At 48.9% G+C, this 26,196-nt stretch overlaps 1 protein-coding gene across 4 annotated transcripts; it reads right to left on the bottom strand.

The window, feature by feature from the left end:
- Nucleotides 1–690: 690 nt before the first annotated feature.
- Nucleotides 691–22,816, bottom strand: LOC135916713 (coiled-coil and C2 domain-containing protein 2A-like). Of its 4 annotated transcripts, XM_070540755.1 has the most exons (10): nucleotides 22,472–22,815; nucleotides 21,498–21,662; nucleotides 19,565–19,795; nucleotides 17,174–17,263; nucleotides 14,562–14,831; nucleotides 11,628–11,750; nucleotides 10,095–10,255; nucleotides 7,862–7,937; nucleotides 4,099–4,139; nucleotides 936–979 (listed from the first exon to the last, which is right to left on the bottom strand). In XM_070540755.1, the coding sequence occupies exons 1-9, from the start codon at nucleotides 22,517–22,519 to the stop codon at nucleotides 4,107–4,109; spliced, it is 1,197 nt and encodes a 398-aa protein (XP_070396856.1). In that variant the 5' UTR covers nucleotides 22,520–22,815; the 3' UTR covers nucleotides 936–979; nucleotides 4,099–4,106. The 4 variants fall into 4 exon arrangements, with proteins under 4 accessions (XP_070396853.1, XP_070396854.1, XP_070396855.1 ...); XM_070540752.1 differs by lacking the exon at nucleotides 4,099–4,139 and having other exon boundaries at nucleotides 691–979; nucleotides 22,472–22,816; XM_070540753.1 differs by lacking the exons at nucleotides 4,099–4,139; nucleotides 22,472–22,815 and adding an exon at nucleotides 20,777–21,035 and having other exon boundaries at nucleotides 691–979; nucleotides 21,498–21,631.
- Nucleotides 22,817–26,196: the final 3,380 nt, after the last annotated feature.

Genomic DNA, 26,196 nt, shown 5'->3' with positions numbered 1-26,196 from the left:
GCAGAGGCCGTTTAACGCGATAAAAGAACGATTAGGCAAAGAATAATTTTCCCCCTAAAATTGAAAAAATGGTAAGCCTATAGCCCATGGAAATATAGTTTTTCTGACGAAAAAAAAGTGTCTCTAATGGGCGCGTTCTCCACATAGACCTGTCCCAGGGCATGCGCTGAGGCTGTTTAAGGTTATAAAAGAACGATTAGGCAAAGAATCATTTTCCCCCTAAAATTGAAAAAATGGTAAGCCTATAGCCCATGGAAATATAGTTTTTCTGACGAAAAATAAAGTGTCTCTAATGGGCGCGTTCTCCACATAGACCAGTCCCAGGGCATGCGCTGAGGCCGTTTAAGGCTATAAAAGAACGATTAGGCAAAGAATAATTTTCCCCCTAAAATTGAAAAAATGGTAAGCCTATTATAGCCCATGGAAATATCGTTTTTCCGACGAAAAATAAAGTGTCTCTAATGGGCGCGTTCTCTGCATATATCAGTACCAGGGCATGCGCAGAGGCCGTTTAACGCGGTAAATAGGCTTACCATTTACCATTTGCGGCAAGAAAATTTCGATTCTTGGAAGGTTTTTCACTTCTCCCAAAAAGCGCGTTTTTCTCGCCTAAATCTTTCCCCGCGATAATACGTGTGCTTATAATAGGTGTAGGCGAAGAATAAGCTGACATTTGGAAATCCTTCTTTTATTTCTTTGAAATTTTTTTATCTATTTATTTATTTGCATTTATTGACAATGACCAACGCTGAACACACGAATGCCGCGATTACTAAGACATTCCAAGTGCTCAGGACTTTCTCTTCAGTGCCGCGATGTACACCCAGATGGCGAGCACGACGGAAGGGTAGGGATGTATGTGGACGGCCAAGGCAAACTCCACATTTCTGGACTCGGTCAGGTGGACTCCGGTGGACAGCACGCCTTCGATGACCGTTTCCACGTCGGTGAAGCTCATCGACAGCGGAAAGCCACTCATCTGCAAAGCGAGAAGCGACGCGATATTACTGTGCACTGCAAAACGTTAGCGCGAATCTTTATCGGGATAAAGGCCCGGGAGTTCTTCACACGTCGGGCCAGGTGGTATGGCTTAATTTTGACCGACACAAACTAGCGTTATCGAGCACACGTCTGATCGGCGTAAGCAAATAATAAGCCACGATATAAAGCATATGTTACGTGCTATAAGCTCATAATTTCCTTCGAAGGTGCAAAAATATCACAATGGAAGAGCGTGATACATAACCGGTTCTTTGATTTATATTTTTGCTATTATTTTGTACCAGATATGGTCTATAAGGTGTCTCAGCTCATTTAGCACATATGACTTGTAGGTATCTCTAAAGGACCAAGACCCCTTAACCAAATAGTATGTGATTGTCAACGGCTTACGCGATTTCTTTTAATTTTTTTATGTTTGGTCTGGACCCATTCTTGTGCCAGTGGACGTGTTACACTGGGTTATGTTTCCGTCCTGGTCACGTCCTCCTGTAATTCGTGTGTGAAATTGCGCCACGAAGGTCACAAAATCCGTAACTGTATTTAGATATGTGCCGCAGTTTTCTGCGCACACACCTCTTACCAGCGTCGTTTCCTTTTCATGCATCATACGTCGACTTTGCGCTCATGTCGTCGCTGCGAAATTTGGGGAATCTGCATCGTCATAATGGCGAGGCCGCGTTAATTTTTTTTTTATTTAAGGTGGTATGAAGCATTTCTTAATAGGGTATGAGCCATTCATTGGCTTATGTGACCAAAGAGTTTAATATCAGAGGTGATACGAGAATGTGTTTGCGTACCTATCGTCAAGGTGACCACCGATCAGGACAATGAATTTGTTCGTACCTCTGTTCAAGAGGAGACGCCGCTAGGGGGCCGAGCCGACAAGACGGGCTATACATGGGCTCCAAAAACTTTCCCTGATTGTGGCGGAAAAAGGCAGTTCTCGAGTCTAGAACTACCACCCCTAACACAGGAAGGTCGACGGACTACGAAGACATCGGGATTATCCCAGGTGGGCGATTTTTTGAGCCACAAAGGCAGTTTTATTACACTGCCACGCCAGCGGCCTGGCTAACCCTAACTAGCTGGTCTACGACGCCACTGTTCCCACCACTTCGGCGGGAACGCCGCCTGACTCGGGTGCGGGCGGGCCCCCGCTTCGCCACGAGACGCGAGGATGGACGTCGTAGAAGTGGAAGGGGAGACTATTTCCCCGGAAGAATATGACGACCAGGGCTGGATTGCGGCTCACGAACGCCGCAGTAACGCCAAGAGACACCCAGACCTCGATGAACGATCGAAGAACATCGGAGACTCGCCGGTTTCAACGGCGTGGAAAACCAAGAACGCACGAATTCTAAAGCGACCAATGGCCCCGAGGCAACCGCAGCTACCGGAGGATGACTACAAGGTCGTGATCCGCCCGAGAGGTGGGCTCGACATGGCGCAGCAACGTATTGCGTACATAAAAGATGGCGTTCTGCTGGCAGCCGCATTGACACCAGAAAATGCCGGAGAAGATACGCTACGCATCAATCCAAGACAAAACACCATGATCATGAGCACACCGAAACTGGAGAATGCGAAACGCTACAGCCAGATACGGGAAATCCAACTTGGATCGAACACCTACAGTACGGCCGCTTACATTACTGCGCCGGAGAACACCTCCAAGGGAGTCATACACGGTATACCAGAATACGACACGTCTGAAGACGTTGAAAAAAGCCTGGTGAACTGCAGAAACCCGACTATACTACACGCAAGACGCATGGGACGCACCGATTCGGTTGTGATAGTGTTTGAAGGTACGTACGTACCACACTACGTGTACTACCGCGGAGCTGAATACCGATGCCTACTATATCGTAAGCAGTACGAGACATGTACCACATGTGGCCGCCTCGGCCACCGAGCGGATGTTTGCCCGACACCGAACAGCAAGAAATGTCGCGGGTGCGGAACTCTCAATCCACCCGAAGATCATCAGTGCGAGCCAAGATGCTTCATGTGTGGGAAGGGACACCTCACAGGAGACAAAAAGTGCCGTGAACGGTTCAAGACCCCATATCTTCTCAGAAAGAGGCAGTGGAAACAACAACAGCAACAACAACACCACCAACAACAACGGAATGAACAACCACCGCAGAAAGCTATGGCGGACAATCGCCCAAGTCGGTCCAGGGAGCGGTCGGGTAGCACCGAATCGCACAAGGGATCGACATGGACCAACAGCCACGGCAGCAGACACCGCGACAGGAGCCGCTCTAGTTCCTTCCCAAGACTCCCCGGTGGAGGCGGTGGCGGCCAGTCCAACTCCAAGTCCCGGTCCAGGTCCCGGCCCAGGTCTGAATCGAGATCGAGAGGATCACCACTACACGGAACCCCGGAGGGCTCTGGCGGGTCCGACGGCAACAAAACGCAGGTGAGCTGGGCAGACACGGTCTCCGGCGCTGCTTCTCCGTCTAATATAACACCTAATATAGAAGGGTCCGCCCTGGAGCAGGAAATGATCCAAATTAGAAAATTGCTAGCGCAAATTACTCGTGAGAATGCTAAGCAGAGGGAGGAAATTCAACAATTAAAGCAAGAAAACGCTAGGCTTCAGAAGAATAGGACACGCGAGCCAAGTCATACGCCTACTGCCAGTACGGCACAGACGCCTAGCCGCGAGTCAACGCCCGCTCTCGCGCAAATGACAGGGACGCCGCCCCACAAAAGAAAAGCCGAAGACGCGTCAGACGCGCAAAGCAGCGTCTCAACGCACTTAGAAAAGCAAGTAGAGGGAATGTTTGTGGAGTTAACAAAGACGCTACAACAACAATTCGCCGGGTTACAGGCACAGTTCGTGGAAATTATACAAAGAATAGAAGGCATTGAAACCCGATTAACAGTCGTTGAAAACGCGCAAAAGGACTTGAGGCCTGCGGGAGTGGGACCGGTAAAAGCGACCACCAAACCATATCATCGACCCGTAGTGACAGAAACCAGTAAAGTCACCGGGGAGAATCAAACAATTAAACATGGCTCCGCGTAATAAATACATAATATGGCAATGGAACTGTCGCGGGTATCGCCGGAAACGGGGGCACTTACAGCAGTTCCTAAGTAGCAAGGAGGCCCCAGACGTCATCGCCCTGCAAGAAACGGGGGGACTGGCTAAATTATCCGGTTACAAAGCATACGGTGCTTCCGACGAGAAGGCGTCTGTTACAACTCTCGTACATAGAAACCTTACGGTCATAGAACACACCACTGGCGTGACCGGTGTAGACCACGTCCTGATTGAAATCATTCCCACGCGCAAGGGAGAAGGAAGCCTTTTCATCTTAAATGTATACAGTAGCCCTCGACACAAGGTGAGATTCGGCCCGCTTTTTCGTAAATCGTTAAATTTAGCAGAAAGAAATGCAATGGTAATTGTAGGGGACTTTAATGCACCCCACGCGGCTTGGGGATACCGTTTGGAGAACGTGAAGGGTCGTCATCTATGGCTAGACGCTCAGCAGGAGGGTCTCACTCTCGTAACGGATCCACAGGCGCCCACTAGAATGGGTAACAGTGTCAGCAATGACACCACACCAGACCTAACTTTTACAAAGAACACACCTGATGCAAAATGGATAAACACACAAGAAAATCTGGGTAGTGATCACTTCATTGTAGCAACAACTGTACACGCAGGCCCATCACGAAAGAAAGGCAGGAAAATAACAATTGTCGAATGGGACTTCTTCCGCAAAATCCGGGAGGAGGAAGCTGATGAGGTCATACAAGACATCGATATTTGGACTAAAAAACTTCATCAAAGTGTGATACGAGCCACTAAGACTATTCCGGAAAAAGCAGGGATAGAGGAGGCGGACAGCAAACTCCTACATATGTGGGAGGCAAAAAGCAGCATGCAGAAACGCTGGAAGCAGCAAAAACTTAATAGAAACCTGAGAAGGAAAATCGCCATGCTCAATAAGGAAATAGAGGACTATGCGAATAGATTAAGCCGTCAAAATTGGGAGGCCACGTGCAACGCCATGGAGAGACAGATAGGGCTACCTAAAACCTGGAATCTTCTGCGTTATCTTTTAGACCCGGAAAACAGCAAGTCCACACAACGACACTGCCTGTACAAAATAATTCACAGATACAAAGGCACGGAAGAAGAACTTTTACAGGAACTACAAAGGCTATACGTAGGAAATACAACCAAAGAACAACAACATCCGTATACTGGTAAGGAGAACCCGTACCTTGACAGCCCCATAACCGAGGCTGAAGTTCGAGCGGAACTCATGAGGCTCAACACGAAATCCACGCCAGGCCCGGATGGAATCACCAACAAGATCCTGAGAAATCTCGATGATGAATCTATCTCGGCCCTCACCAAGTATATTAACACCTGCTGGGAACAGGGTAATATTCCACGTCAATGGAAAACCGCTCGGGTTATAATGATTCCAAAGCCGGGAAAGAAACTTCACCTTGAGAATCTCAGGCCTATATCGTTAACGTCGTGTGCTGGCAAGCTCATGGAGCACGTCATCCTCACACGTCTAACTAATTACATGGAAGATAACGGCCTTTTCCCGCACACCATGATTGGGTTTAGACCAAAACTGTCTACACAAGACATTATGTTGCAAATAAAACACCAAATAATAGACGCGGGACCTCAAACACTAGATACAAAAGCTATCCTTGGTCTTGATCTTACGAAGGCCTTTGATAATATCACCCACAGGGCTATTTTAGAAAACTTACAAGGCCTAGGAGTGGGCCAACGGACCCACGCGTATGTTAAAGACTTTCTCTCTGACCGTGTTGCGCAAATCACAATCGGTGAAGTGAAATCCAGAGAGATAAAACTTGGAAGCCGGGGCACACCACAAGGTTCAGTCTTATCTCCCTTTCTTTTCAATGTAGCTATGATTGGCCTGCCAGCAGAACTAGAAAATATAGAAGGATTACAGCATAGCCTGTACGCCGATGATATCACCCTTTGGGTAACAGGTGGAAGTGATGGGCAGATTGAGGAAATCCTCCAAACAGCCATACATAAGGTTGAGAAATATGTTATGGATAAAGGATTGAGATGCTCGCCGCAAAAATCAGAATTACTTCTATACCGACCGACACGCAGGGGCCGTAAGAGTTCTAAGGGTAAACCAAACATCACGCTTTTTGTAAATGGCACCCAAATACCTATTGTCGACAGCATTAGAGTCCTCGGACTCCACGTATCAGCGAACGGTCACAATGGGGAAACGATCAGAATACTAGAAAACAGCGCACAACAAACACTGAGACTAATTAAGAGAATAGCTAATCGCCATTGTGGGATGAAAGAGAACAATCTGGTACGTCTAGTCCAGGCGTTTGTCATCAGCCGCATAGTATATGTAACCCCTTACCTAAATCTCCAAGTAGCAGAAAAGACAAAAATCGATGGCATCATAAGACGATCATTCAAACAAGCCATAGGTTTGCCGATAAACACATCAAATGACAGGCTCCTAGCCTTAGGTGTCCACAACACGCTCGAAGAACTCATAGAAGCCCATACGATAGCGCAATATGAAAGACTCTCACAAACACCTACTGGCAGACACATACTTAACAAGCTTAGAGTAACATACGCATCACAGTATGGCACTAAAGTAGACATTCCCCACGACATAAGAAAGCAGCTTATTATCCCACCGCTACCCAAAAACATGCATCCTGAACACCACAGGGAAAGGCGGGAGGAAAGGGCAAGGGCTATACAGAGGAGATTCCAACGCTCTCAGGACGTGGTGTACGTCGACGCGGCAGAGTACACGACTACTCAGAATATGTGTATCGTTGCAGTGAACTCGCAAGGTGAGCGTAAGGTCAGCGGATCTATTAAAACTAACAGAGCCGAGGTGGCTGAGGAATCGGCCATTGCTCTCGCAATGGCTTCCACACTGGCCACGATAATAGTCAGTGATTCTAAAACCGCCATTTTAAATTACGCAAAGGGACGCATCTCGCCGGAATCAAAACGTATCCTGGCAAACTTTCGCGGTGAGCGGGTTGTCCATATCATCTGGGCGCCTGCGCACTCCTCTCTCCCCGGCAATGAGGCGGCCGACACCGTGGCTCGAGGACTCGCAAACCGAGCCACCGGGGCGCCGCGGTTGGGGCTGACAGGGGACCGGATGGTTGGCTACAGGGATATTACTAATCATTACAGATTGGGAAGGGTGCGTTTTCCTCCCGCACACCCATCACTTAATAAGCAGCAGGCGGTGGCATGGCGCCTCCTTCAAACAAATACATATCCGAACCCGGTGTCTTACAATCATTATTACCCAGACCAATATTCGGCCAATTGTAAACTTTGTCAAGAAAGGGCGGACCTGGATCACATTATCTGGGCCTGCCCTCGGGCGCCACGACAGGGCCGAAAAATTCAGGATCGGAAGCAGTGGGAGACCGTGTTGTCCAGCTCGGCCCCCGAAGACCAACTTTTGGCTGTCCAGCAGGCCGAGGATGCCGCTAGAGCTCAAGGGCTTCTGGCCGCCATCTAGGCGGGGTTGGCCCCCCCACGAATCTGCCGGCTATATAAATAAAAGTTATTTCTCTCTCTCTCTCTGTTCAAGACCCTGACTGACATCTGTATCGTGTGCTAAGCAGCTGGGCTGGTCATCAACCTTCAGAGTTAAATGGCTCATGATGTTTTTTTCGGAATATGTGCACTTCATGCGTTGGTGAATGAAATCAAATTAAAGATTTTGCCACCACCAGTCCCTAAAGTTCAACTCTTTTTTGTTTTGTTTTTAACACCCACACACTTTCCAGACGCAGAGCGGACTAAATAGCAGGAAACATGAATCACCTTGTACGAAGTGAGTATCTCGGAGAGTTCCTGGATGTCGTCAGTGCTGGTCGATGTCGACGCCATCGACTCGAGCCTGGAAAAAAAGTTGTGCGAAAGTTGAACAGACGGACGACTCTACGGTGGAAACCTCTCGTGCTTTTGTTGTTGATGGGAACATGTGCTTGGAAAACAGAAAGGCGCTCCCTTGAAATCGGGGATTTACGCTACTATGACACGGTCGATGTGATCCGACCAGGAAACGTACTTGGGCGTGATAAAATAAGTGCAGAACTGGAGACCAAATTTGTTCTTGCTCTACATGGAACAGAAGGCAAAAGGAAGAGATACTGCCTATAGAACAATATCAGTAGGGTAATGGTGCGGCTGGCCCATTCTCACATGGAGGCAACGTGGCATCAACTGCTTTTACAAAGTTATCCTTGAATAGGAGAAGCATTCGATTATTCTAGTGTGTGAGGTATGTGACTCGTACTTCGAGCTGAACATAAAAGCTTGAGAGCGAGCTAGTAAGCTCAAACTGAGCACTGCAGCTTAAACTGGTAGGTCCGTCATTTTTACAAATATAAAGACAGCCGTGTGAATTATGTAGATCAAGGTCGGGTTGACTCAAGCATTGTTTCCTACAATAATTACTAAAAGCAACTCTGGCGTTGCGATTGTTCAGCCGCCGCGGAAATCGTGGGTGGTAGATGGATTTGTCTGATCTGCGTGCATGTGGCTTCACACCTTCTTGTGGCTTCGTTTATTACGTTTTATTTGGACCTAAGCTGGCGTAAATTTCAAAGTAATTTATACTTTTTTTAATGCAGGAGATAACAAGAGTCTGCAAGCACTCATAATCGCTGCAAATTTCCCTGTTTCCGCATGTTCATGGGTCCGTGGCGTAATGTTCCCAATATCGGGCTTCTGTTAGAGGTCCTTTGTTCCAAAGCTCCCGTAAATCAATTTCAATAATGTTTATTTAATTATTTTTAACACAGTAATTTCTTAAATGTGATAACTTTGCAAAGTCCTGAGGCCGTTTTAAAGCCAGGAGGACGAATTTTAGTCAAATACATGTATCCTACTTACCATCCCCATACTGACTGAACTGCCCTGCTTGCAGACCCCATAGACACTACTGCCACAGTTCGCCCTCCTAAGTACCTTATGACCACACACAATTTACCCCGCACAGTTGCCAACCGGCTGTGCTGACTTGCGGATAGATTCAAATGGAATCAATGACTCAATTATAAGGAGACACTGGCATGTTTAGTCAATGCCCCCTTTACTAGATGCCCGCCGCGTTGCTCGCTGTTCCATTGTAGCAGCGGTTCCCTTAGTTGGAGTTAGTTCAGCATAAATTCCGTGAGTGAAAAGGCTCGTTGCCTTTTCACCTTCCGGCGGATGTGGCAGCGGCGGCTGAATGCATCCGCCGGCGCGTTATATGCGCGGGCGTCTGTTAGCGAGCGTTATCGCGGGCCTCCGAGACGGTGACAGATGCCATGTTAATCTCAGAGGCCGCAGCAGGTGATTGCAAGTTGCAGGCGTTCGCCGAGAGAGGCGCTCGTTGCCTTTTCGCGTAGCAGAGAAAAGGGAGAGGGCCCGGAACCGAGCTACTGGACAACGCGGCAGGCATCTAGTAAAGGAGGCATTGGTTTAGTCAGCCCACGGAGGAAGGAAACTAAGGAGAGGCCCTGACGTCACCCTTTGTGAAGCAAAAGTGAAGCCGGAAGTTGGCGTTGCTCATGGCGATGCTCCGCCTTTCGTGCCACGCTCCTCTCTTGTTTACATCTTTCGCGAAACCACGCCGCGCTGCGCGTGGTGACGCGCGCGGAGCGCGCGCACTCGCGCAACATCCGGCAGAGCAGGGTGCAGGTAACACAGCGCAACAAGACACGGTGACAAACGCAAACCCGCCCACACAGCGCCTTTGCCACGGCACGAAACCTACCAGAGCAACACGTGTGAGCGCTCAAAAAATCAGAACAACGCCGCCATTGTGACCCAAAAGGCGTGGCCATGCAGCAAAAAAAAAATTTAAAAGCAGCAAGAAATGAGAACCTACTACGTCATTTCCGCCACACTTTTCTCCTAGCGCGCGGAGGGGGTAGGGCCTCTCCTTAGTTTCCTTCCTCCGTGAGTCAGCCGATGTTCTCCGCGCATGTTTACCAACGGCGTGGGCAGACTCGGTTGCAGGCATAACCGAATACGGAACTCAACAGCGCCGACGTGGCGCGGCGCTTGCCTGGGCAGTATCTTGCGGAGCACCTGGCTCGCGTAGCGGTTCCAGGAGGTGCGGAACCGCTTGCGCCACTTCATCACGCTCTCCTTCAGCGCATACTCGATCTTCTGCTGCAGCCTGGACACGTACGAGTTGTCCGTCGGCTCGTACAAAAGCTCGCTGGGCTGTGCCACGATTGAGGGGGAGAAAAGCAAACGTTTCGCTGAAGGTGCGTTTGAATGAGTACAGCTTACCAACGCGAAATCGGAAATGCACCGCTTTGATGTATCTATTCGAAACGACCACTGCTTTCTCTATATGTTCTGATGCTTTAAAGTATAGAGAACCTGAACAGGAGATGCCATGGAGTTTCTGACACACGTCACCAGAGGGAGCTGCATCGTTGCCCTCTGGAAGTTGTGCAAGCCGGTGAACTGTGCTCATGTACTCTCTCCTTTCGTTTTTTTTCTCCGTTCTCTCCTTTTTCTTTTTCTTATTTCCATCCTTCTACTTTTCTACCTTGACCAGGACACAGCTTCTGTGTGAAACCATTACAAAGGACAGGCCACAAATCATTATCGTCGTCATTCAAATGCCATGGTAATGATGGGTAGTACAAGGACTTGTCTGTAAAATTCGTGCTTGTGGCTTCTCACATTCTCGTGATGTTATTTATGACGCATCATCCTTCTAAATTCTAAAGCAATTATATATTTTTAAACGCTTCACGGCAATATGTTTCTGCACACACTGCATTGTTGTACTTAGAATATGTTGTTGAGGATAATTATTTTAAAAATTCACTAGGCCGCTCGAAGCCAGAAGGCAGAAGCTTATGCAAATCATTGTACGACCCACCTACCGGCTGTATCGTCGTACTTACGGCTCCCGTAAACACAAGCACCTCAGTTACGTCCGGTAATTCTTGTACGAGAATGTATGGGAGAGCCAACAGAAACGTTTGATTTGTCTATTTTTGTTTCTCCTATACACTCACTACTACTAGAAGCCTATTCCACTATCCAGCTGGTAAATGAGCAACAAGTGAAAAGTCACCATCGTTGCTTGAGTTAGTGCGCGTATGTTTCTTCCCTGCACACGTGAGCGATCACAGCAACGCCGTAGAGTTAGCGAAGTAATGGAGACTTTTCGCGTGTCCGCTATTCCGACAAACGGGGGTGGTTTGGACGGATTGCCGGATGGGCGGGGGCATAAACGTGAGTGGCCGGAGCGGTGCAGCCACCTGGTGGCGTTGAGCTCAACCAGACAAACGCAGAGGTAAAATTGCAGTAAGCTACCGAATTCTGCTTCCCTGCTGGTGCTGATTTTCGGCGGCGTCTTTGCACCAACAGCTGGCGCCACCAATCTGGCCGCTCACCTTTACTACCCCGCTCACCCGGCCACCCGCCCGCACTTGCCGGAATACCGGAAGCACGAAAATTCGCTAATGATTCCAGAACTAAAGAGAAATTGGATGTGTGTTGGCACGTGCGTGGTGCCCAGAACCAAAGCATAATGCTTGTAATTCATCAGGTGCTTAACGGAGAATGTTCGCACCTGCACGGAGTCGAGGGTCGGGGGCACTTTTCCTTTGGCGAAGAACGGCTTCCACTGACTCGACTTGCTCAAGTTGTAAGAAAGCCTCGATGGGTGCTCGTGCTTCTGCACGTTGGCCCAGATCTGGAAAGAGACAATGCGAATGGTATTGCGAGATTTTGTGGCTCGTAAGCAACTTCGGCTATCACACGCCAGGCAAGAGGTTAAAAAGGAGACAGAGATGGCGCTGACGTAAAATGAACTCCTATGTGATACTTCTTTAATTATATTCAACAAGCGTCGTTGAAATCGGTTGGACGGATGCCGAGCTAATTTCTTTCTCCATTTTTCATGCATTTAGCTTACGTAAGACCCATACCGTGTTCCCCAATTCGAATGCGTGTTAAACACAGAACAGACGTTCTCATTACGCAGCTGCTTGACCCATTTTCGGTTACGCATTACCGTTTTAGCAAAGTGCAGTCACCAAAGCGTTTACAGACAACGCTGGTGGTATCACGTGGCGACGCTGTACTCGGCACTTCAGTAGACAGCGTTAAAGGGCCTCAAATCCCGTTTTATCGAAGTCGAGCAATGCATTTGATGTTAAAATAGGCTATTTCAAACAAAAAAAAATGCCGGAAAAAAGTGCTTGAATGAGTTCAACAGAAGCAGAGTTATCGGTAATCAAACACCCCCGTCGCTGTGCTTCCACTCCTTCCTCAATGACTTGCACTGCGAAGGCTACGGGGGAGCGGGACGTGCCCACAGCGCTTCACCTACTGACCGTTACCGTGGCGCGCAGTTCAAATTTGATTCTGGGCGTTCACGTCGACTTCCGATTTTGGCGCCTACGACGCGCCAAACGCAGTTGTCCTTAGCGAGGCGCAGTGCGCTAAGCCAGCGGAGTCGTCGCGGCACCCCGCGGCGGCCACGAGATCTACGCTACGCAGCAGACCGCAGCTACGTACAAGTGTAGGGCGCATGCGCAGCGTTAGCTTTGTAACTGGACAGGGCTTGAATGCGCACACGCGCTTATACGCTCCAACCTGGCCGTGCTACGTGGTGCGGACTGGACTTGTCCGGCACCAGCTTGACCTAAGGGCCCTTAAACTTCGTAAAGCAGCGACACTCTCCTCCTCCTTCACTCCTCCTCATTTATCCTCTCTTTCACGCTCCGTCCTCGACCGTGGCGCCGCCTACACTGCTCGAACGTAGCAACGGCGCCAACATGAGCTCCTCGCCACTCCGTAGACGCTTCTCGAGCAAGAATGGCACTGATGCACGGCGCGAGGCCCCACGTGATGCTATTAGACCAATAGCGACGCGGCGTTGGTCTCGGCCAGGGCGCGCGAGGAGGAGGCGGCATTCTTCAAAGCCTCGCACTACTTTACGAAGTTTAAGGGGCTTTAGCTTAACCGACTGGCCTATCTGTACGGAATTGCGGCAGCACTACCAGTGACATATTGTGGCAGCTGCTTCAACCACGCAGTGTCAGAAGAAACATTCTTCCATCTCCCGTTGTTCTCATTCATGAAAAACAATGAATAAAACGCAATACATTCATGATCGCGCTTTTGGCGACGCCTTTACACAAGCGACTGCGTAGGACATAGCCCGACATTGAAGTAACGGTTTCGTACGCTTCCGTTGACATCAACGTCACCAGATGGCACCATGCGAGTATTAGCGGGGGGAAAGCAGGGAAGAGATGGGGAACGAGTTTATCGCAGGCATAAGTAACTCTAAGAGCCAAAGCAGAGGTATGCAGAACGCTAGATTACGTAATAGCAGCACGTAAGTAGCTCATGCACACAGGCTAGCTGACTATTTCTTGTCACCCTGATAGAAAATAGATGCCATTAGCGGTCATCACCACCAGCTCACGTCTATGTCCAGCATTCCGGCAATCCGTAAATGTCGATACGATTTATACACACGGCATTGACTAGGGATTTTCGGCTTATTCGTAAACGCGTTAACATTAACCTCCACAAAATATCGCGTAAATAGGGAGCTGGTCACGACATCTTGCAATGCTTCGTCCAACCTAGGCATGTTAGGGACGTTGTCCTGGTAAGTAGTTGCTCTTGTCGAAGAAAAAGAAAGAAGGTTGCATATTAGCGATTACGTCGCTGTTGACAGTTTACACCAGCAGCTAAACAGAATATTCATGGTTGACGCAATAACTGGTCTGTGTCCTCTCTGGTTAAACGGGGCGCTACCAGATGGCGCCGCCAACCAGGCCACGCACCTTTACGTCTCCGGATATCCGAAATTCCACCAAGTTCAATACGTTTCCTGACAAGATTTTAAAGCGTCAGTTTTACTGGCCACGAACTTGCGGTTTCGCCGCGCCGGTGCTCCGGCAGGCACATGACGTCACAACGCGAGCCTCGCCGCAGATATTTCTCTCTCTCTCTCGCTCCCTAGTCACTACTGCGCATGCGCCACTAGTAGCACCGAGCCACAGGTGTTCCGCCTCTGCGCGGCGCCGCGCCTTTCCTCCTCCGCCGTTTCGTATGACGTCACACCGCGTTCCTTGTCGCTGTGCTCGCCTCCGCTCGCTTCGCCAGCTGCGTCGCATGCCTGATAACATGTCGGAGGATAGGATAACATGTCAAAGGAGAGCTCGCCTGCGCCGCAACCACAGTTGAGGCGGCAGTATGGACGGCGACAATTCTGATAAGCAGGAGGAGGCCTGGAATCGAAATCGGAACGAGATGAAGAGGAAACGAATCGCCCAGGAAACAGACGAACAGCGCGCTAACGACTGGCTAAGTGCCGCAACATAGCTAGGCAACCAGACTAACATGGACTTGCAATCAAGATTAACGAAGGCTAACCATGCTATGCCTTAGCTTTCGTTACGTATATCCTGGCATAGCCGAGCTAAGCGATTGCCATTTTTTTTATGCTTTCCATTAACGTCCTCAATTCCATGACTGCACTCACGTTGTCGGTGCCGACGAGGCACCCCGCGCTGTGCAGCGGCCCGTAGCTGTCGGTGGCGCTGTACGAACGTCCCGTGACGGCGTTCCAGATGCGCACGTCGCCGTCGCGGTTCCTAGCGGAGCTGTGCTCGCGGGTGAGCACGTACGCGGTCTGTCCCTCGGGAATGCCGCTGCCCAGCAACAGGTACGCCTCGGCGCCCGGGTGCAGGAAGTAGTTGCAGAGCAACAGGGCGTGCTCCTCTTCGTCGCCCGTCAGAACGCGCAGGAATTGCTGCGGGAGACAAAGTTCCATCACATACCCATTCCAACGTCCTTGTGTGCAACCCCCTCCACCCCCCCCAACTTCTCGCCCAGAGAGTCTCGAGTACCTTATCGCCATCTCCGCATCTTATCGCCTTATCGCAACTTATCACCTTTCCGCAACCTCACAGAACGTAGTGCTCCGCGTAGTACGGTAAAGGGACCATAAAGACAAGCTCTATTAGTTTAGTTTCTGAAATAACAGCCTAACAGCCTGGTCACCCTTACCATGAGATAAGGTTTGATAAAGGGTTTACTGAAGGCCTATTTGGTTGATATAGTTACAAACAAATAAAAAGAACAACGTTGCCTGACGGTTGAATACAAGGAGGAGACATTCGCAGGCTTGGTAAGACAGAGAAGATACGCAAATTTAAAACCTAGTCATCCAGCCCAATGCACTCGAACTTGTGCCGCCGTGGTGACGCAGAAAAAAAAAAATTACTCGGTCGATGCGCCCTTCACGGAGCTGAGCTCAGCTCTGACGCCGACTTGGCCACCAAGATCGGTGCGCCACGCCGACCAATCTGGGAAGCCATATTGTCAATGCGAGTTGCATTGGGAGCATTAGACGTGGCGGGTTGTGGACGAAAGACAGAGAACTGAGACACACTTAGTGTTGGCCGGCACAAAATACGGTCACGAGCTCTGAAATAAACTCAATTTCTGCCCACGGTGTGTCCTGTCACTCATTCCGTCTCTTTCTCCACGTCTGCTGCATATGCTGATCTCTACTTACTGCATATCACCAATTTATAAGAAGCCAACAAACACTGACACCAAGGACAACATAGGGGAAACTACTTGTACTTAATAAATGAGTATAAAGAAACGATAAATTCATGGGAATGAAAGTGGATGAAAAAACAACTTGCCGCAGGTGGGGAACGATCCCACAACCAAACGATAAATTAATGAAAATTTCCATTATTTCTAGTTTCTTTAGTTTATTTATTAAGCGCAAGTAACTTCCCTTATGTTGTCCTTGGTGTGAGTGCTTGTTGGCTTCTTATGATATGACTAATAAAAATCGGGCCCCTCGCTTAACCCCCTTTCTTCTCGTTTATGTCGTCAATTTATAGTTGTATGGTGCAATTCTTCCGCACCACTAAATGGCTCCACCATCACAGTAGCGATGGAATTTCTACATTTACTCTCATTCCGCAGGAACTTCCTAGTCCTGACGTTTAAAACAACCTTACTAATAGCCATGTTTAGTGGGGCGGGAGAGCAACGACGAAAAACGGCAGGGATTCCGAAATGTTGAAGGAACTCCTCCTGCTTCGTACAGCGGAATAACAATCGGAACACGTTTCCACGGGGTCATCGTCCAGCAACAAGATACGTTTATTGACAATGCTCGAAAAGTAGCGTTGGCTTAAATACCAAAGCTTATACTGCAGCGCGAAGGCAATGAAGCAGCATTGGGAGAAGCAGCGAACAGGACCTAGCACCGTGCTTTTTATCCTGGTTTCTCTGTTTTCGTTTTGGTTATGGGATGTTACAGGGGTTGCAAACGTACAATCTAGACCAGGATAGCTCATCGAGCGCCCTCTACTGAAACCAGCCTTGTCCCGGAAGTTGGGGCTTCATGTGCACGTGAGTTCGGCATTTCTTATTTTCTTCCCTTGAAATACGTGCCCGTTTTGGAGAAAGACACCAAAGCAGGCCGGAGAACTCTTTCGGGAAAATGTGCAGAATTTTCCACCGAAGCGCCGACAGCGCCGCTAACTCGAGTGGCGAGCGCTGGAAACACAGGTGATTGAGAAAACTCATGGCGTAATTTAAAAAAAAAACGCATACGGATTCAGATTACCGTTAAAAGCTCTTACCGGACATGTAGAGACAACGACACCTCATAACACGCTGAAAAAAATAAACACGAAGAAAAATTGCTACGGCCGCAATATTATCTGACCGCAGCATGTACGCCCTGCTTCCGGGACACGTCGCCGCACGACACCGCACTTGCGCTGGCTTCGCCTGTTACGGGCTCGGCGAACGGCGAAGCGACATCCGGGAAAACACGGCAGAGATCAGTGAGACCAACCTTGCTCTTAGGCTGCTGAGCACGAGGGCGCGGGATCGAATCCCGGCCACGGCGGCCGCATTTCGATGGGGGCGAAATGCGAAAACACCCGTGTACTTAGATTTAGGTGCACGTTAAAGAACCCCAGGTGGTCAAAATTTCCGGAGTCCTCCACTACGGCGTGCCTCATAATCAGAAAGTGGTTTTGGCACGTAAAACCGCATAATTTATTATTATTTTTTAACCTTGCTCTTCAAATGCTTTTGAATAGGCAGTATACTCACGTCGCAGGTGTTCCAAATATCACAGAGCCCTGGAAACAGCACGCTGTCTGACAGCGTCGGTATCAGGGACACGAAGCGAGCAGCCAGCGCCTGTGATAAAAAAAAACACTGCGAAACGTCCTGTCTAATACACGAGAATAAAAATATGCTGTTGTTGTTTTCTGGACATCTTAAGTAGTTATCTTTGTGATGTTACGTTGCATTAGGAAAAACAAAATCAACTCAGTTGGGACTAGACTTTTTCTGACTATACCTTGAATGCTCTTTCCTTACAAATTGCAGAATATGAAAAAAAAAAGATCAGAAGCATCAAGATTACAACAGCCCCATTCAACAATTTGAAAGCAGTATCGCGACATCACAAGCTCTGCGTTTGTACTTCACACGTGTACGTTTCGATCGACTTAGATTATGACGTTTACAGAGTATTTTATCATCGAACATCCAGTGTAACTACCTTGAAAAAATAGCCAGTATCCCTTAATACCCCTGTCATGCGCCGAAAAGTCTCTCGCCTCGGCCTATCTGTTTCTGGCCCAAAGTGACAGGGTAGAAAGCATTTTGCTTCGACACTACTATAGTTTACCAATAGTCAGCAATTTATTTAAAATATGAGTCCTAAGCCAGAATATTGCTTCACATAGTCGATAGAATTCGGCTTTTTCTGGTAAATGCAGACAATTTCATTTGAATCGCTTCGGCGGTTCTTTCGGCTTTTCACACCTACCCAAATCGGGGATATTGGTGTGCGCCTAGACCAAAAGCTCCCTCTTCGCATCGAAAGAAACCTATCTCAAACGAAAGGTAAACTGCTTCGAAAGCTTTGAACAGCTACGGAAGGCTGGAAGCATTTTGAGGTCGCTCAGCACGTCTCACAAGGCCGAACTATCATCGAACATCCAGTGTAACTACCTTGAAAAAATTGTCAGTTTCCCTTAATTCCCCTGTCATGCGCCGAAAAGGCTCTCGCCTCTGCCTTCTTCCAAAAGATCTATTATCAAAATCACGTACTTCAATCGCGTTGGATACAACCCACTTGTTTCGTATCTTGACGCTTTGATCATCATTGCAAAGTTCATATTCCTCCAGGAAACACGGTAACATATTCCCAAGAAAAAAATTCTACCCAAAACATGCCGTGACTGGAATCAGCTGCCCGTCTAAACCGCCAGTATTACTAACCCTGACAGATTGCATGAAGAACCTAACAGATCCTTTTGATGTATTTTCCTTTTGTTTTTAGATCTGTTTTTCGTTAACTTTGTTTCTTTTTGCCTGTGTATGCGTGCACAGGGCAATGACCTGTGTGTCACCATCTTCGTCATTCCGTGTACCTTATGACTACATACCATCACATTTTATTTTAGTTTTGTTGTTGTTGTTGTTGCTTTTTTTTTCTTATTTTCTGTTTTACGTCAGTGCACCTTATCAAATATGTAAGTGTTCTTTATATGCCCCTCCACTCTACGATGCTGTAAAGCCTTGAGGGCATAATAAATAAATAAAACACGGATCACCTTCAATAAATCACCCAAAGTGGTTTTTTTTTACAAAGAGTAAAGAACCAGGCGGCTCTGGCGAAGAAACACATACGTATACTGCTCGTAAGTCTAGGTCCAGACAGTTTTAAATCGCGACTCGACGAGTGCTCAAGGCTTTTTCGCTTTGAAGGAGTATCGCCATGACATTTACGACTTGTCACTTTTGTGCGTTAAATTGCGATGCGAACTCTCTAAACCTCGAAAGAAAATATTGGCATGCGCCGGAGAACCATAAATTATTACTACACTACTTGTTTCTACTAACCAGTTTTGGTTTCGTCACCCGTGAAGTGAATACGTCATGATGTCATGACACGCCGAGCCGCTCCATTCATGCGATCGCTGAGGCTCCCACGCACAAGCAACGTCATCACATTTAGTCTTATTGATACGTGATGTCAGCAAATCTTTTTTATTCGTCATGACGTCACGGTAATGCCATAGACGCGAGGCCTGGCATTCAGAGACCAACTATAGTGTGATATTAAAATATTTTGTGAGTGCCTCCCAAGTACTTTCCAAGTGTCATCTTTTTACGTGCAAAAAGCGTGTACTAAATTCTACAACTTCGAAACTAAGTTTCAGTACTACTTTAACCTCATGAATCACTGTTGTCATTCTCCTATAGGCCAGATTACATGCTCGTCACCTCGACTCGATCAGAGATGTAGGTCATGAGATTGTCGAAATTTCGTCATATCGTCGAATTCGCCATTTTCTTAGCCCCAATTGGCTCAGAGGGCTGCTACAGCCTCTACCAGTGGTTTAAAATGTCGCCATTTCACAATGTGACAAAAATGGCGGAATTCGACGTATGACATATATAAGAAATTACACCCCACGGACTCACCATGATGTCTTTTGCCGTAGCTGAGGCGTCCTCGACGAAGCCAGGACGCCTGGCCGAGTCCATAAGCTGTTGGGGCGGCGCCAGGTGTCGCAGGAACCGCGGCACGAACACCCACTTGCCCGAGGCGTCCATGGCGAGCGCCTTGAGGAAGCGGCGAGGGTAGCGGGACTCGAACGAGCTCTGCCACTCCTCGGCTTGCTGCAACAGCTGCGGGGGCTCGCTACTGTCACACTGAGTGAGCGAAGGAAAAATATAGCATATTATTACGATATTATCGGTAGATACCCGAGAGACGAGCCGCCGTGAGAACGACGACGAAGTGGGTCTGTGCCCTTGGCGCGAGTGAATGTCGGCCTGACGCTCTGGCTCCAGTCTAGTGTAAATAGTCTGTAAATGGCCTTTTTTGACTGTGTCTTTCTACACGTAACAATATTGTTAAATACTGCCGCGTTTTGAAGGCAAAATCTACTTAGCTGACTACACGCGGAGTTGTCGCATCTCGGTGCTATTGTAACCACTTCCAGAAAATATAAGGACGGCCCTTTCGCATCTTAAGATCATCGTAGCCACTCGCAAAAGAGGTATCAAAATGCAGGTCTCAACGAGAAAAAATGCGATAATTAGTTGGAGAGAAGGTAAAATGACCGGGACGGGCGTAAATCGCCCCAATATAATAAAAAAATTAACCACATTGCACTTTACTCCTGTAAAGGATGCACCGCCGTAGATATAGACACGTTGAGGCGAAGCCACCACACTGCACACTTTTGGGAAATTGAGTGAGTTCGCTTGACCTGAGCTGGGCTCACGCGAGGCGATGATGTGGAGCCAATGGGTTCCATCCATCCATCCATCCATCCATTCATCCGTCCGTCCGTCCGTCCGTCCGTCCGTCCGTCCGTCCGTCCGTCCGTCCGTCCGTCCGTCCGTCCATCCATCCATCCATCCATCCATCCATCCATCCATCCATCCATCCATCCATCCATCCATCCATCCATCCATCCATCCATCCATCCATCCATCCATCCATCCATCCATACTGTTGTTCTGTCTTCACCATTCATAAGGTCCCACTCCTCCGGTATCGTTACCTCCTCGGTTACCGAGTGATCAGGATCACAGCATAACGAGAAACTTGGCTGGTTCGCAAGAACCACACCTCTGATAACCGAGTGGGTAGGCGGCGGGTTCGAGCAGTGGTTGAGGATTTACCTCACAAACCTCGTCTCGAGGTGGACCCGCCTTCCGGCAGGAACTGTGGACCAACGGTTGTGACCCGGGTTGCGGCAAGTGCCATCCGCGGAAGCGCTTGTTCAGGGCGGAGACTCTCCCCGCCAGTAACGATGGGGTCGCAGGCGCACTGCTTTCAATGTACATGCCGGAGCAGGAGGCAGAGGTGGACAGCGAAGGGTTGTTGAATGCACGGCGGCAATGCCCGCAACTGGCCGCTGCTTATAGGGCCGAGGTGGAGCTGCGATAAGGCATTGTCCGAAAATGACCGGTGTTTAAGGTCGAAGTAGAGTTGCGGTAGCGACTGCAGACAGTTGGTGGGAGAGGATCAACACGGTCCTGCTGTAATGTTACTTAGTCAGTCCTTTTTGGTTCCTGGCAACTTGGGGCACTGAGTGCGTACCACTGCATTTGTGCCACTCGTCAACGGAACTTTTGAATGCCAACTTGGGCCACTGCCGCTTCCGTCTGCAAGCCGACTTCAAACTGTAGGCTTCTTACTAAATTCCCACGGTGGCGCAGGTAGCGACGTAGAACCGTATGGCCACACGGTGAAGTGAGCGTTCACAGAGCGAAAAGAAAGAACACACTGCATGTCGTAATCGAACCCGTGACCTTGCGGTCTACCTTATCACAGAGTTTGGGTCTCAGCCCGCCAAAGCTGTTCGGCGACGTCCCGGACGATCCCGATGCAAACACTCACCCGCGCCCTGAACACCTCGGGCGACTGCAACCCCGGCTCCACCGTCATGTAGAAGGACACGTAGGTGCTCGAGGCAGGCGCGTCCAGCGCCGGGGACCACGGCTTCGCCTCGTGGGCGTAGCCCAGGAGCACCACGGGAACGTCGGCCCGGAACGTGCCTTCGATCTGGAAAGCAGCAGCAATACCACACGGCTCGCGTTAACGAGACGCTAAAGAGAACGATCAAGATCGACCTTGGAACAATTACTTGATCTGTATTAGTAAATTACACTTCTGCAGTACCGAAAAAGGCACTGTAACCGAGATAGAGGGCTTGGTAGGCCGGGAATCACGCAAAAACTAAAGGCAAGTGACGACTCCTCTGCGTAGTTTCTGCATTCAGATCCCAACTGAACTTCTGGAACCTTTACCAAGCCACAAAGGCCCAAAAACGGGGGGAAAATACTTTGAAATCCGTGACATCACATTTACGTGCCGGACCTATAGGAATATTTTTCAATGAACTTCGGCTTTCATTTTCTCTTGGAGCAATAAACCACTTAGAGGGAAATTACCAAAAATAAAGTTCTGAAAGAATGTTTTATCTGTCCAAACTCATTCACAGTTTCGCTTCAGTGCTCCTCTGTGTCACGGAAAGCCGCTCACGAATACGTGCAGATCTCACCATCGGTGTATCTTACAGACGGCACCGATATATTTGCTATAAAGGGTCCCAAGCGCCTTGTCTCACCGAGCGCCAACAACATGGCCAGTTCCAAGATCTCTTTCACAATGGTCTGAGCACTTCAGATAGGCGCCCATTCTCTGTGGAAAAAAATGTTCCTGGATCTTGGTTGTGCCCCAACAAACAGAGATTAGCTCTGAAACCTCCACGGGACTTTCTCAAAGGCAGCGAGTTGTTAAATTTCCTGTGAGCAATAGCTTATGTGCATTCGCGCGGAATTCCCCACCGGCGACCTCAACCGCGGGACCACCTCGAGCAGCGTTGTCGCAGTCGTCGTTCGATTCGGTGACAACGGCATGCGACGCGGCCAGAGCCCCGTGCAGCTGCCGCCGTGTCCTCGGCGCCGTCCTGCGCCCGCCCAGCCGCCGCTATCGCTCCGGCGCCGCAGTCCTGCCCCCAAGGACAAGTCCTGCGGGGCGTCCTGCGCGCGCTACTCTTGCTTCGTGCTGCTCGCCGTCCTCGTCACGACGACCACGCTGCTAGCCACGCCGGCGCTGCTGCTGACGCGGCTCGATCCGTGGCGGCGGGACCACTTCACGCTGGACGAAGACCGGCGACGCTCGCGCGACCACAGCGCGCACCCGTGCGACGACTTCTACCGGTGAGTGGGGGTGGCGGGGCTGTTCGCCTTTACCGCCGAACGTAACGCAGAAACGCCCGTGTAGAGTGCATTGGGTACAAGCTGAAGAACACCCGGTAGTGTATTCACTACGGCATACCTCATAATCAGATCATGACTGGAATGTACAGACTCCGAACATAATATTATTTTTTAAGCGCAGCAAGGAGGAATTTTCAGTTTTTCGGTTAGCTGTATATATATACAGCTAACCGATATATATATATATATTGCTACGGCACAATATGTGCGATCACGAAAGGCCAGCAGTGTGAAGACGACGACGACGATTAGATGCTAGCGCGGGCTGTTGCCTCTTGGCCTAGCGCAGCGTATTTTCCTTGTAAATATATTTGTACATAGCTTTTCGTCTGCGTCATCCTACGTAACATATCTGGTGGAGGTGCTGGGTAAGAAGATGCGGGACGGGGCGAAATCGAAGAAGCCGGGCGGGTATCAGGGCGATGGGCCGAGCAGATGGTGTGAAGACCCATGTTTTCAAACTCCTGGCGGACAACTGCCTGGATCAGTGAGACCGTGACTGCAGATGTGTTGGTGGGACTGGAGTCGAAGGCAGCCGGATAGGCGGCCGCGATCTCACGCCGGACGATCCTGGTAACATCGGCAGTGTTGTTGGGACGAGGAGCGTCGGCACAGGAAGATGTCGCGGGGGTGCTGGGCAGACGGGCAAACTGCTGGTCAATACGTCGGCTTTTGGCGAGTTCCAGGCGGCGGCACTCCTTTATAACAGCATCCACCGTGGCTACGTTGTTGCAAACGAGCAAGTTGAAGGCGTCATCGGCAATGCCTTTGAGGATGTGGGAAACCTTGTCTGACTCAGTCATGTGGGTGTCAACTTTGCGGCACAGAGCCAAGACGTCCTGAATGTACGTGACATAGGGCTCTGTTGACGTCTGCACACGGCCGGAAAGCGCCTTCTGCGCGGCAAGTTTTTGACCGTAGGGGTTGCCGAACAAGTCTCGAAGCTGTGTCTTAAGTGAATTCCAACTGGTGAGCTCATCTTCGTGCGTGCGATACCAAACTCGAGGTGTGCCACCGAGGTAAAAGACTACGTTGGCGAGCATAATAGTAGGGTCCCACCGGTTATTGCGGCTGACGTGTTCATAGAGGCTGATCCAGTCATCGACGATATATATATATATATATATATATATATATATATATATATATATATATATATATATATATATATATATATATATATATATATATATATATAGTGTGATTGCTGGGTCGTCATCGCGGCTATATACGGCATCGGCTTCACAGGGTGACATTGGCGCCACACGTGACAACCACGTGCCCATGTGGCCAGGAAGGGATGTTCAGTATGAAAAGGAAGACAATCTTTTATGATTTATTGCTGCTTTCATATTCTCGCCTTAATACCACTTATGAAATAAACTCGACATTGTCGTCATGATACGTCTATGTTGAGTATAATAACTTGCTGCGATTCATATCCAAATAATAGTACAAACACGTTTTTGCTACGATATTGCGCAATATATGAACTATGCACAAAGTTTCTCTACTAAGCAATGCCAACAAAATAAATATGCAGACCTCGCGTAGTGTGGGAATCGATGTTAATGTACCCATTTTGCAGGCAGCAAAAATGGTCCAAAAATGGTCCAAAAATGGACGGGGTTTTTCAGCTAGCTAATGGGCGAATGTGTTTGTGTAAATAAGCAATTGAAAGTTACTTTTGCGTCGGTATTTTGACAGAAGCAAGGCATGCCACAACATACATGTCATGTCTTGTCATTCATCTCATATGGCGCATGCCACGTCAACCATGCCATTCAACTCACGTCACAATACAAACGCTATGGAACGACATGTCATGACATGTCGTTTCTGTTACGTCATGACATGTCATCATGTTAATGTCTTGTCACGCACGCATGCAACGCATGCATGTCATCCTTGTCCTGTCATGCATGCCTTGTATCTCATGTCATTCAGTTGAACGAGATTGTTCAGTCGAACCAAATTCAGTTGAGAAAGAATATCCTCAGAGACAATATGGCCGCCATCCTCTTCCGAAGGCACGTCTGCAGCAACTGGGACGCCAATTCGCGACGTCGCAGCCAGCCGCTGCGCAAGTGCAAAGCCATTTTCGCCGGTCACGTGGTCAAGCACAACCTATTGCGTTCCCTCCCCAAGCACTCGCACAGGGCACGAGACAAGGCAACGGCGCTGCTGCTCACGTGTTTCAGCCGGGTAAGCGAGAGAGCGTCGCCGTCGTTTTCATGCCGTTAACTACAGAAGCAACACACACCAAGCGCGTGTGGTGCGTGTCGCTTCTCTACGTCCTGTGTGTTTATAGCGCTCGAGTTTTTATACTAATGCATTACCGAGAACCCACCTATCCATCTTTATTCATTTGGAAATCTCTTGTTAAGGCTTTTCAACACGACTACATTGTCGTTCGTCTTTCGGTAGCCAACCGTGGTGCCACAATATTTCTCTGTGCTTGTAAAATTAGTAACTACCACTAGCTCGTAAGTGAGTGAAGAAAATAAAGATGGTATTTTCTGCCTCTGGCCTCTGTGTTCCGTGATGTATGCATTGAATCTTATGGCCAACGCTTCCACCAGCATCGTCTCGGTGGCAGAGTGCGTGTCCATTACCATGACTTACAAAGTCCTGTAGAACAACTCAACTTCTCAGTAGCTCGTGCTCGTTAGAAATTCTGACCGGCTCAGTGAAGTTCATGAGGGGGGGGGGGGGCGGATAAAAGTCAGGGTTTCAAGGAATCAGTTCATCTTCAGGAAGTTCCTCAGGCATCAATTCCGAGACTAGAAACACGCCGAGCCGAAACAGACAAAACCGATTTATATCAGGCAAATCTTCCGAAAGAGGTGGAACGACTTTTCGGAGCCCAGAAAAACACGGCTCTATGCGATCACTGGGCTGAAAATATTATCCGTGACGCCAACGCCCATAAAATACGCGCCGCAAAAAAGGATAACTCTATGGAAGAGGTTTCTGTCACCAAAACAAAAAGAAAAAGAACACTTGCGGCACAACCAATCTGATGATGACTATCAGAGGCGATGCGTTAACATTCAATCAATGTAGCGACAAAACATTTTGCGACCATCGACACGAGTTACATATGAGGCGTGAACTACCGCGGGACTCATGTTTCAGTGGCGAAGTGGAACAGTTATCATCTTTTCCTGTGCCTCTACCCTGTTGTCAGACTAAATGCCGCACGTAACAGCCGCGTCACATGAAGGAAGATCTTTGAGCCGATCGTCCCTCTCTTGCATGCGTAATAATGCGATCGACAATTAAAATTTGGAGTCGGATATCCCGGAGCACAG

The sequence above is a fragment of the Dermacentor albipictus genome, chromosome 6, assembly GCF_038994185.2.
Source record: "Dermacentor albipictus isolate Rhodes 1998 colony chromosome 6, USDA_Dalb.pri_finalv2, whole genome shotgun sequence".
NCBI lineage: Eukaryota > Metazoa > Arthropoda > Arachnida > Ixodida > Ixodidae > Dermacentor > Dermacentor albipictus.
This window is presented reverse-complemented; position numbering and strand designations above follow the sequence as displayed.

Bases quoted from the DNA above. Each gene is read 5' to 3' on its own strand.
- LOC135916713 (XM_070540752.1), bottom strand. From the start codon at position 22,519: ATGCCGTTGTCACCGAATCGAACGACGACTGCGACAACGCTGCTCGAG. The intron at 11,751-14,561 runs GTGAGTGCAGTC...GTCTCTTTCCAG, and splicing joins GCCTCGTCGGCACCGACAAC to ATCTGGGCCAACGTGCAGAA. The intron at 10,256-11,627 runs GTGCGAACATTC...ATCGTGGCACAG, and splicing joins CGACCCTCGACTCCGTGCAG to CCCAGCGAGCTTTTGTACGA.